General features: G+C 33.9%; 1 protein-coding gene across 4 annotated transcripts in view; it reads left to right on the top strand.

Moving 5' to 3' along the window:
- Nucleotides 1-12,009, top strand: part of LOC114327855 (LIM domain only protein 3) — a 616,892-nt gene extending 604,883 nt beyond the window's left edge. For 3 of the 4 annotated variants that reach the window (XM_028276570.2, XM_028276569.2, XM_050651702.1), the window contains one exon: nucleotides 11,538-12,009. In XM_028276570.2, coding sequence (XP_028132371.1) covers nucleotides 11,538-11,807 — 270 coding nt within the window. In that variant the 3' untranslated portion in view covers nucleotides 11,808-12,009. The remainder of the gene's footprint in view (nucleotides 1-11,537) is intronic. The other variant, XM_050651703.1, reaches the window with a different exon arrangement.
- Nucleotides 12,010-12,679: the final 670 nt, after the last annotated feature.

Here is a 12,679-nt window from a genome sequence, read left to right as displayed (position 1 = left end):
TTTCACATCCGCACTCGTAAATGTTTCCGTACACTCCGCACTATCACTAGTTGCAGCTTCTTTTGCAGCGTTGTCTGCCTCTTCATTTCCTTGAATTCCAATATGGGATGGTATCCAGAGGAATATGATAATTTTTCCATTCAGTTGTGCGGTATGAACTTCTTGTTTTATTTTGATGACCAAAGGATTAGATGGGTAGACATGTTGGATTGACTGTACGGAACTTAGAGAGTCTGTAAGTATGATATATTTGGTATTACTGGATGCGTTGACAGTGAAGGTGGCCTGGTATAGAGCGTATAATTCAGCAGAGTAAATGGAGTACTCTGAAGGGAGTTTGTATTTATTTGTTGCTGTTGGAGTTATGACTGCAGCACCAGTACCTTCATTTGATTTAGATGCATCACTGTATACATGTGTATGTGTATAATCCTTGTAGTTGTGAAGTATATCATTGAAGGCGGATTTGATTAACTGTGGGTTTGTTGAATGTTTATCGAAAGAAATGAGGTGTGTTAGGCACTGAGGTTTCTTTATTTGCCACGGAGGAATTGAGGACAATTGGGAAGGAAAGCATTCTGGGAACGTGTAGTTTAATTGATTTAATTTTTTAATTCTTGCGTAGAAGGGTTTGGCCGTTCTTGGTATATTTATGAACTATGGGAACTTTTCTGTAAAACAATTTTGTATAGTAGGGTTTTTTGAGTTACACCTGATTTTTCATCATCTCATTTTTCATCATCTGTTCTGTATCCATGATAATCTTATTGTACGATTATTTGTTTCTTTCTCACCTTGAGCATCAAGCTGAATTTCGCCAGAAATCCATTTCGATTATGTTAAATATTTTCTTTGTTGTATTCTTTATTTGCCACACTTCCGAATGATAAGTTTCTAACCTTTTAATTATGGTATTACATATAAATTATTTTTTGGTCATTCTTGGATATCCTTTGGTCCCATAGAGTACTAGAGGTAAAGGTGGTAATATGAGCCCCATTTTGTTTTTTTTTTTATAATAAAATATTTATAAACCCATATAAAGCCATTACATTAATGGCTTCCAATAGTGTAATAAGTTACTTAATTAATTTAATAAGATTTTGTTAAAAAAAATTGAGTTTGTCAATAAATGATTAAAAAATTTGAATTAGTAGGGGAGAGTTGGATAAAACGGGATAGTCGGATTAAACGGGATACCTAGCTTAAAGACCCAACTAGTGCTGCTATCAATCGGACAACGACTAAAACTTGTTCTCAGTCGTCATTTTAACATTCTCAGTTCGTTTTACCTCGATGCCATTATTTGATGAAAAGTTGTGTTTAGAATTGTTTGACTCTATTTTTTTGGTACTTTGTACTTTTAAGTGCGTTGTTTTCTACATTATATTGCCTACATATCTAAACATATAATTCCGGTGACTATTAGATTTAATTAAGCATTCATTAACGAATATTATCATGTGTAGTCTATCTAATTTTACTTTCACGTTTAATCAGGAACCATTTTTGTTTTGAAAAATGTCTGAGTTGGACAAAACGGGACACTTATAAGTTGGATAAAATGGGATACAGTTTTTTATGTCCCGTTTTATCCACCTATTTATTTTTTGGCTTATTAATGTTTTAAATAGCGATAAAGCGTGTTCTCATATTGCAGAAAAGAACAACATATTTTTATGTGACTTTTTCTAAAGGTCTTATGTGACTTTTTTTTTACTAAAAGTCTTATTTCCCATTTTGCAATACAACATAAAAAAGGCATATTTTTAAGTTTCTGACTACTGAAGATATTGTTTTTTCAAAGGTAAATTTTGCTTTGCAGTCTTATATCTACTTAAATATACTTTTTAGATAATCTTATGTAAAAAATTAAATATTGTGAACCTATCCACCGTGGTATGCTAAAACGGGATGTGCAGGACTTTAATAAATATTTTTTTTACTATTTTCCAGTCATTAAAATAGCTAAAAATATGTTTTTTGTGTGTTTCAATAAATGTTATACCTATAAAAAATATTAATATGATAATTTCTTTAACATTTTTTCCGTAATAAAAATAAACAAGAATGGTATCCCGTTTTGTCCAACTCTCCCCTACACTTTTTACAAAAGTCCAGTTGTGTTGGTAATATGAGCCCCACAGTAATAAAACAAAAACATTTGCATAATACTGAAATCTACATTTAAAATTCAAATATAATTAAATATTTATTTTATCAAAACAGTTTGAACTTTGAATTATTTACAAAAGTCACACACGCAAGAGTCTTTTTCACACCCTGTGCATTCGTTAGGTGCCCACATTTCGCACTTGAGACATTGCACCCATAGCTCCCCTTGATTATCTTCAGAGTACAGCGTTTCGCAGAATAAGCAGACAGCGTCATCTTCTCCAGGGTTTTACACACCAATTTCTGTTTCCAATACTGATTCGCCAGAGTCAATAGATAAGACATCTAAATCGGAGTCGGATGGTCCAAAATCATCTAGTTTTAGTTTCTTTTTGCATGTTCGTTTTTTGGAAAATTTACATTTGTTTTAGTTCCATTTTCCTTCTGCATCTTTAACTCTTCTTTTTTCTTCATTTTATTTTCTTTTAGTTCTTGTTCCTCTTGTTTTTTTACTAAAGTATTTTTGTACGGTGAAGAGGTTATTAGCGAAGCCTTGCAAGGTTTTGGTCCCTTATTTTCCTGGTTTTCCACACCAATTTCTGTTTCCAATACTGATTCGCCAGAGTCAATAGACAAGACATCTAAATCGGAGTCGGATGGTCCAAAATCATCTAGTTTTAGTTTCCTTTTGCATGTTCGTTTTTTTGGAAAATTTTCATTTGTTTTAGTTCCATTTTCCTTCTGCATCTTTAACTCTTATTTTTTCTTCTTTTTATTTTCCTTTAGTTCTTGTTCCTCTTGTTTTTTACTAAAGTATTTTTGTCCTGTGAAGAGGTTATTAGCGCAGCCTTGCAAGGTTTTGGTCCCTTATTGGTCATTTTCTTCTTGGGTTTAGGTACAGGCCTAATATCTTTTGGAGAAACAAGTGTTCCTTTCGGTTTACTTTCCGTAGAAGCCAATCCACACAAACCAGAGGGCCCTGCCTCTGCTAAATTCCTCGCACTAATTTGGTTTTCTGTAGCTTGGATGTTGGTGGGATCTAGTTCCTCACGATTTGTAGCAGAATTACCTACAATAAAAGTGGAGTTTGAATCTATTTCAGAAGACTTGTCCTTTTTTTAGTAGACTTAGAATCAGGACTGGCAAATTCCTTGAACATTCACTTTTTACCCTCAGTTTTCTTTAATGTTTCTAAGTCTAGACCATATTCAAGTGATGGTGCAAAATCTGCATCAGAAAATACATTCCGATTACAGGGGAAGATGGCCGTAATACCAAATCCCCTAACAGCTATTGTGCCAATGTGACACATCAAAAATATGCTTTCCCAAACAGCTCACTGATGTCATATGGTCCAACTAGCCTTTCACTGTGGAGCATCCACTGGCGGATTTCTTCACTAAAGTGACTTTTTAAGGCACCAATAAATGTTTTGTCGAGGGGCTGAAGTTTGTGTGATGTATGTGGGGGTAAGCTTAAGGGGATGTATGTGTCCGTCGTATTTTTTCGGGGGAAAATCAATAATGGAGGAATAAATGTCCCCCCAGCACTCGTACAACATATTACAGTCACTAAGAAGCCTCTTTCAGCAGAACTTAATGCCCCTATCTGTCTTTTCCGTTTCAGCCCAACAACTCGGGGAATTTTTGATTGTACCACTGATATTCCCGTTTGGTCTACGTTGAACACCCGATCTGCAGGATATTTATGTTTTCGTAGTTCAGCTTCCAAAAGATAAAAAAAAAAAGCCGTTGACTGCTTCTCTGTTGAAACCATTAGCTCTGGAAAATGTTGTGGCTGTGGGTTTCAGTAGAGACAAAACATTCTTATGGCGGCTCATGAAGTGATCAAACCACGCTCTACACGCTATGGTAGGGGAGCAAAGTATGCTAAATGTGCAGTCACTCGAGCGCTTTGGGGACCTATTGGGTTGTGAAGAGTAGGTCCTAAAACCAAAAAAAGTTAAGTAAAGTTTTCCATTTTAGTGGGCGCTTGTCATTTTTTAATTTAATTTTCCATTTTCAATAATCGTTTTTTCCGATTATAACGCCATCTATCCATAATTCGAAAAAATGATTCGAATAAAAGTTACTTATTTTTACGTAAGGAATCCAAATTTGCAATAAAAAATGAGGGCTCCTATTTAAGATTTTAAAGTAATCCCCCACCCCACATCCAAGGGGGGACGTGTTTGGTGCCATTCGATAGACTTTTCAAAAATATTGGATAAGTGTATTTTATAGTTTTTCGATCTGATGTTCATTTTGCGAAATATCGCGGGATTAGTATTTACAATATTAAATTTACCCCCCACCCCTCTCCGTGGGAAGTCGTGTTTGGTATCATTCGATAGATTTTTAAAAAATATTGGGCACATATTTTTTAGTTTTTCGATCTGTCATTCATTTCGCGAAATATTCCCTTTTTTCTTGTGAAACTTTGGGACTCACCCATTTCCTTACGCCCGGCTCAAATTGTCAGATTTTTGAAATATACACTCTTTTCCAGGTACTTAACTTACCTTATCTTAATCTGACAATTTCGAGTTTTTTTAAGGATAATTTTTTTTTCGGGCCCCCCTTAACGAACTCCCCTGTGTTAAGAGCCAATATATGGTAGAGGTACATCTGCAGGGTACCAGGTTTCTCCCCATATGCTAATCTGACGCGCTCGAGTAACTGCAAAAATCCCCGCTTGGGCTCCCCTACCACTAGTCCTCCAGTAAATGGGTGCTTTATTCAATTTAGAACACATAGTTCGTAGGATATTCGACGGACATCGTATCTTATGAGTTCATAAAACTTACTCTCCATGGTAACCAGGTATTCTACTAATTCCTTTTCCAGCTTTTCATCAATAATAAATTTCCGGCCCAATGTAGTCACCGCAGCCTTGCTCGGCGAAGCATCAATTCTAGAAAGCCTCTGCGGTGAGGGGCTAGGTACATTAAATTGTTTTGACCAGAGGCGTGCGGTCCATGGAAGCGGGGGAAGCGCCGCTTCCCTATTATATACTTCGATATAACAAAATACATTATTAACTAATATTTAATTATTAAAAATTTTCCCCAATCCCAGTAATCTACATATTATTACCTAGGCAATAGGCATTGAAAAATATTAAAAATTAATCGCATAGGAAGGAACTCAATATGCACTATTCACACAATTCAACTACTCGGTCCACCCCTGACAGAAGCGCATCTCAAAATCGCCGCTTGTCATGCAGTTGTCCCGTATAAAAATTGGTCAGGGTTCAATGACGGCACCCACTAGTCGCGCGAATTTTGGTACCCTGCAGAAGCGATCGTTCGATCGCCTTCCAAGAGTGGGATGCTCTGACTGTTACTGCTTCTAAGGGGTGCTTAGGTACATACATTCGCTTAAAGAATATTTCGATTTAAATTTTTTGCAGAGATTTTTCCTTTTACTGATCTTTTATTTGACATTTTACAGATTAAGTCAATTGACATTGCATTTTGTATAAGACAAATTGATGACTTTATTAATACGATAATTAAAAAACGAGAGCAGTTTAAAAATATTTGGGATAAAACTGAAAATATGGGGTTTGAACATGAAAGAAAAAGAATGAAGATTGATAGTATCGACAACAGAGAGACCTTTTGATAACATTCTACAAAAAATGAATTTTCGCTTTCAAAATTTTAACGAATTAAAATTTGTAGAATTATATAATATATTCTTATTTAATATTTCTAATTATAATTCATCAAAATTTCCCACAGAGGAATTTATTTCACTACGATTAAATAATGAAAATATTTTGATATGCCAGCTTTGCATTATAAGTTAAGTGTTGTTTATGAAACAACTGACATTAGTGATAAAGATATACTCAGAAATCTGGGTATTTCTTATAACTACTGGTTTAAAAAAGTCCCTGTGTGAAGTGTCCAAGTTGTGTGAATTACTACAAACTATCCCAGTCACAAGTGCATCAGTTGAACGAAGTTTTTCAGTATTAAAATGCATTAAAAGTTTTACAAGAAATTCAACAAGCGAAGACAGACTTTACTAAGTCCATTGAAAAAGACCGAATTCAACAATTATCAGAAGTTGATAGGAGAATAGAGCTCAAGTATAAATAAGTGTCATATTGTTGAAAGTTGTGTGTTGTGGAAAATGCCTCGGAATTAAAAAAAAACATTTAAATAGATCTCTTCTTTAGGAAACGAAGCCCGGAGCGAGGACTTAAGGCCCGAGCAAGCAATACAGATCAATGATAGGTCACTATAGTCACTAGAAATAGCGGCAATAGAGTGCCTCGCGCATTGATCGGGGTAGCATTTAGTGTGTGACTCCTTGTACCCAGGACGTCTCACATAAGCACTTTGCTGATAGAGAGCCCCTATAGCGCATCAGAGTGTTATCAGGTGGGAAGTGGCTCGACCCTCGACCCTTAAGTAAATATTTTTATATCCTTATTGAATCGCTTCCCCTTTAGAAAAAGTCACCACAGGTTTCTTGGGATTTAGAACTTTTCTTGACATCTTCAACAACCAATAAAGAGCAACATGTAGTGTATATAATATGAGTTATAATATGAGCTTCGGGGGCTCATATACCAAACATACATGGCTCATAATACAACCCTCGCCATGTTTAGAAACAATTTGTAAAACCTCATCGTTCGTTGAACTAAAATAAAACTAACTTTACCGTTTTGTAATTCTTAAACCATATCTATAAGCAAGCCTTAATCGTAAAACAAATACGTGAAGAGATAGATATAGATCTAATAGAGATGATATACATACCTTACAAACTTTTTATCAACATGAGAAACCAGAAACACTTTATGCAACTGACAGCCATACTAGAACTGAGTCAGACCACTCTAGCGGCGCGTCCCGAACTATTGCTATAGATTTCAGCAGTTTCCACTCTATAGAGTGCCATCTTTTAGACGGAAGAGAGACTTTTTCATACGGTATAGAGGCATCCACTCTGACTCTATCATGAGAAAAGTGGAAGTTTTCGAGATGTGGCTTTACAGAAGAATTCTGAAAATATCTTACGTACCTAAGTAGGTAAACGGAGTCACGAATGAAGAAATCCCTCTTCATTCAATGAATGAAGAAAATTTTCAAAAGAAACAGAACTGAATAATGAAATCAAGATATGAGACCTACTATACTTTGTCCATGTGATAAGAGGAACAAAATACCAGCTTCTACATCATGCAGGGAACTATTTTAGAAAAACATAGCGTCGAAAGGCGACGAATACCATGACGGCACCTTCATGAAAGAAGAAGATTTTCGAAAGAAACAAACTGAATAATGAAATCAAGATACGAGACCTACTATACTTTGTCCATGTGATAAGAGGAACAAAATACCAGCTTCTGCAGAATATCATGCAGGAAAATATTTTAGGAAAGCATTGCGTCGGAGGGCGACGAATGTCATGACGGCACCTTAAGAAGAAGGATTGCATATAGTAATTTTCCCCGCCCACAATAATTCATTAAATAGAGCATAAAGATCTACTAACATTAAATTCAACGTGGAATGAAGTAAACACTTCTGTTGTATGTAGGCATATGAATTTATTAAAATTCTTAAATATTATCCACAAGGGAGTGGAACTACAAAACGTTTTCGGTCAAACTGTCCATCATTAGTGTAAACGTCCAGTGTACAAGTAATTGTAACTAGCCACTTCAATAGGTGTAAAAACCTCTAAATTACATTATTGTTACATTCTATATTAAAAAGTGGTCGACATTAAGTCGATGTCTTAAGATTTTAAAGATCACATGAAGAGTACATGGGAAAAACAAGGAATGTCACTTTTTCATGAATTTTGGCCATTCTCGCCATGTGGTAGCAAAAATTAGTACTATCGACTAGACTATCGACTCAGAACAATAACCAGAAAGATCAGTCTATCCTGGGTTGGGATAAAGTATGGAACCAAGCAAATAACGTTGAAACGAAAAGAGCAATATTTATGAAACTTTGCATGCAAGTACAGTGACGCAAAAGTCATCTGTTGCCATATTTTTTGTTACTACTTCATTTCCGGTTTCACCGGAAATACCCTTAACTTATTTAATTTAAATGGGACACCCTGAAAATTTTTGCGGATTTTAAAAGAACTGGTTATTTTTAATTCATACATACCAAATTTAATAGAAAAAATTTGTTAAAAAGTGTCTGTAGATAATTTTTTGTATTAATACAACGAAGTAGGAAATAAACGAGTACCATCTATAATAATAATACTGTAGACTAAAATTGTTGTTTACATGCACTGCATGACTTATTTGAATTTAGTACTTATAGTAGGTAAAACTGTTACTGAACCAATTGACAAAAATAAGTTGTATTAAAAATGGTTCATTTAAGTGAAAAAGATCTTATTGAAACATTAATGATAATCGGTTATGGTGAATTTTCATTTTTTGGAAGTGAATTTTCCAAATCGATGGATTGGACGTAGAGGATTCATAGAGTGGCCTGCTCGTTCTCCGAACCTCAACCCGTTAGATCTTTTTCTTTAGGGTTATCTAAAATCACGTGTTTACGTTAGGCGACCAACATGCCTGCAGGATTTGAGACAAAGAATAATTTATGAATGTGAACTAATACGTGGAGAAATCTTGCAAAAAGTTACTCACGAATTTATTTATAGGCTTGCACGTTGTCAGGAGGTGAACAGCAAACATTTTCAACATTTGAAATTATTTTTTAAAAGCTTTTATTTAGTTCAATAGATTGCGTCAAATCTTTGGATGTTAATTTGACTACCTTTTCTTCCATGCAAATGAATGAAAATTTGCAGACGTATGCATTCGCGGGAACAATACACGAATAGACAACAAAAAATTTTTGTTTAGGTTTATTAATTGTTTAAATAAAAAAACGATTTTAATGGAAAAAGGCCTAAATTCACTTGTTTTTTACTATGCAGAAACTTGAAACTTTTACGGATTGTAGCTAATGATATAACCTATACATAATTTCACTTTTTACGTTAATTGTTTACCTACGTTATGCGTCATAAATAAACAATAAAGTTTTAAATTTTGAACACTCATATATTTGTTTATACAGTACGATGCAAATGAAAGGAATAAATTCGTTATTTCGTAAAAAGGCGACTTTAAGGAAAAATCCCGAAAGAGGTCGATTTTTATTTTTAAATTACGATATTTTGGCATATATGTCATACTAGTGACGTCATCCACCTGGGCGCGATGACGTAATCGCTGATTTTTTTAAATGAGAATAGGGGACATGCGATAGCTCATTTGAAAGGTCATTCAATTCTTTATTCAGTAACATAAAAATTTATATAAATATTTGTACAGGGTGTCCAAAAATAATTTTTTAATTAAATTATTTGACAAAAAAGAAGAATGTATGTAATTTATTATTAAACACTTTTCTTTAGTTTAATCGTTTGTGTCAAATATTTAGACGTTAATTTGACTGCCTTTTCTTCAATGAAAATGAATGAAAATTTGCAGACATATGCATTCGCAGGAACAATACACGAATAGTCAATTAAAAAGTTTTATGTTTATTAATTGTTTAAATAAAAGAACACGATTTTAATGGAAAATGCTTGTTTTTTACAGTGAAGAAACTTGAAAGTTTTAGAGATTGTAGTTAGTTATATGAACTATACATAATTTCACTTTTTACGTTAATTGTTTACATTATGCTTCATAAATAAACAATAGAGATTAAATTTTTTTGCCGATTCCGACTAATTTTCACGTATTTTAATCATGTTATGTTTTATACATATATTTTAATAAACATGATATTTATATTTTAATGTTTGAAAACTGTTAGACTAAAAAGTAAAAAATAAAAAAATATAAAAAAAAAATTTTTAGGAAACGCTTTTCTTTAGTTACTAGTGACTAAAATTAAAAACATTATAAAAAAATCAACTAAAAAGCAAAAAATAAAAAAAATTCAAACACATTCGTTAAAGAAAAGCGTGGGGCGCATTTTCATCGAATAAACGGTTTTCGCCCCACGCTTTTCTTTAACGAATGTGTTTGAATTTTTTTTATTTTTAGCTTTTTAGTTGATTTTTTTATAATGTTTTTAATTTTAGTCACTAGTAACTAAAGAAAAGCGTTTCCTAAAAAAATTTTTTTATATTTTTTTATTTTTATTTTTGATATAATTGGTCTAACATAAATAAAGTAACCTATTTTTTAACTGCAAAGAGATTTATTTGTTGTTTTTATAGTTTTTTCTCCAAACTTGGTATGTATGAATTAAAAATAACAAGTTCTTTTAAAATCTGCAAAAATATACAGGGTGTCCCATTTAAAGTAAATAAGTTAAGGGTATTTTCGGTGAAACCGGAAGTGGAGTAGTAACAAAAAATATGGCATCAGATGCCTTTTGCGTCACTGTACTTGCATGCAAAGTTTCATAAATATTGTTCTTTTCGTTTCAAAGATATTTGCTTGGTTCCATACTTTATCCCAACTCTATATAAATTTTTTAAGAATTTGTATCTAGGCGAAGGACCAGGATTGTCCGCACGCCACTGGGCAAAAATAAGGAATGTTAGAAATTTTTTGGTGCCTTATTAAATTAATAACTTAATATAGATTATTATTATATTAAGATTATAGACCAATAATTGCTATAATTCTGCTAAGAATCTCCTAAGTAGTTTTTAAATATCATAAGAATTAAACCTTTATTGGTGTTTATCTCAATATGTATAAAATGTGACATTCCTTGTTTTTTCCCTGTACTCTTCACATGTGAATGTATTTCATCCTTGCTCGTAAATTGACCAATTTACGAGCAAGGATGAAATACATTCACATGTGAGCTTTAAAATCTTAAGACATCGACTTACTGTCGACCACTTTTTAATGTAGAATGTAACAATAATGTAATTTAGAGGTTTTTACACCTATTGAAGTGGCTAGTTAAAATTACTTGTACACTAGACGTTTACACTGATGATGGTCAGTTTGACCGAAAACGGTTTGTACTTCCACTCCCTTGTGGATAAATTTTAAGAGTTTTAATAAATTCATATGCCTACATACAACAGAAGTGTTTACTTCATTCCACGTTATTATATTGAAGGTATACAGCCAACTACAGGGTTTACCCCTTTTTAAAGTTTTAACATTAAATTCCTCTTATATTTATGGTCTGTCAGATTGTTAAGATTGTTTTTCCAGTTCCACGTCCTGTGGCGCAACATTTGCCTATTGCTATATTTGTTTTTAACAGACTGATTAAGATTCTCTTATGGTATAATGTTTAGCTATATAATAAATAACTATACGACAGATTAAACTGTAAGCGATGTTATATTTTACTAAATATTGATAATTTATAGTTTCCTCTGTCGTGAAACATTTCATAATATCCTAAATTGAGGTTGGTTGGTATCTTTCAGCCACCGGCGGGAGGCAACCCAACCACACTCAATGATGGTAAAAGAGTGATCAACAGCCCGTCCTGTTACAGCGAGAAGAATTCGGACACGGTTCTGCAGCCCCACGGCCAACTGCGACAGCCCATTAGCCTCGGTGAACTACCGACCGCACTACACCATATTCAGCAGACCATCCCTCAGCAATTCCATACAGCATCGCACCACCTTCGTGGCGATGACGTTTCTAGCGGTTACGGCAGTCCAGATTCAGACACTTTCGAGACCCAGTGACAGCAGCTGCACGGCGCCATACGTGGGGCGCCCCTTGTGAACGGAGGACGCCCTTTGAACACCAAGGGCAAGCACCGGAGGAAAGCTAACCATACCTAATATCATTGTTTTGTTTTGTTTTTTGTATAAATTAAATTGTAAATAAATTATTTAAATTTATGTTATTACTTCAATGAATGAGAAATTAAACATATATACTTGATATTGTTCTTTCCCCTATAATATTTTAAGTGGAGATTTAAAAGTTACATAATTTCAAAAAAATTACATGTTTCGTCATGGACGTGACGAAAACAAAACAAAGCCAATAGAATACAATCGAATCAATAATATCATTAGAAAAAAGTGCAGGGAAGCTAAAGAAAACTGGCTGTCAACAAAATGCCTAGAGATCGAACAACTTCAGGAAAGATACTACAACTTTAATGGACATTTTCTTCTGAACGTACCCTCTCAAGTCCCCTTGACGTTGGTGATTAACATGGCGAAACTGTCTCTGTCTCGAGCTACTCTAAATAGTTGCTCTGCTTTCTTTATTCCTGTCCACTCCCTGATATTATTCAACCAAGAGACCTGTTTTTTCTACCAGTTCCTCTGGGTCCTTCGATTTTACCCATCATAATAAGTTGCAGAATGGACATTAAAAACTGAAAGAAATGGCAACTAGAAACAGAAAGAGACAAGAAAAAATACAAAGAAATAATAATAACGAAATAATTATAGATACAGATGACAAACTGGAGAGATGGAAAGAATACATTCAGACACTTTTTGGCGATAATAGACCTTTTTCTCCACTACTTACTTTCCGTATCCGGAACACCAACAACTTTAAATTCTCTATTTCCAATGGCTGGCCACATAGATGGCCC

The sequence above is a fragment of the Diabrotica virgifera genome, chromosome 5 (genome assembly GCF_917563875.1).
Source record: "Diabrotica virgifera virgifera chromosome 5, PGI_DIABVI_V3a".
NCBI lineage: Eukaryota > Metazoa > Arthropoda > Insecta > Coleoptera > Chrysomelidae > Diabrotica > Diabrotica virgifera.
Note: the sequence above shows the minus strand (reverse complement) of the source record. Positions and strands in the feature narration are given on the sequence as shown.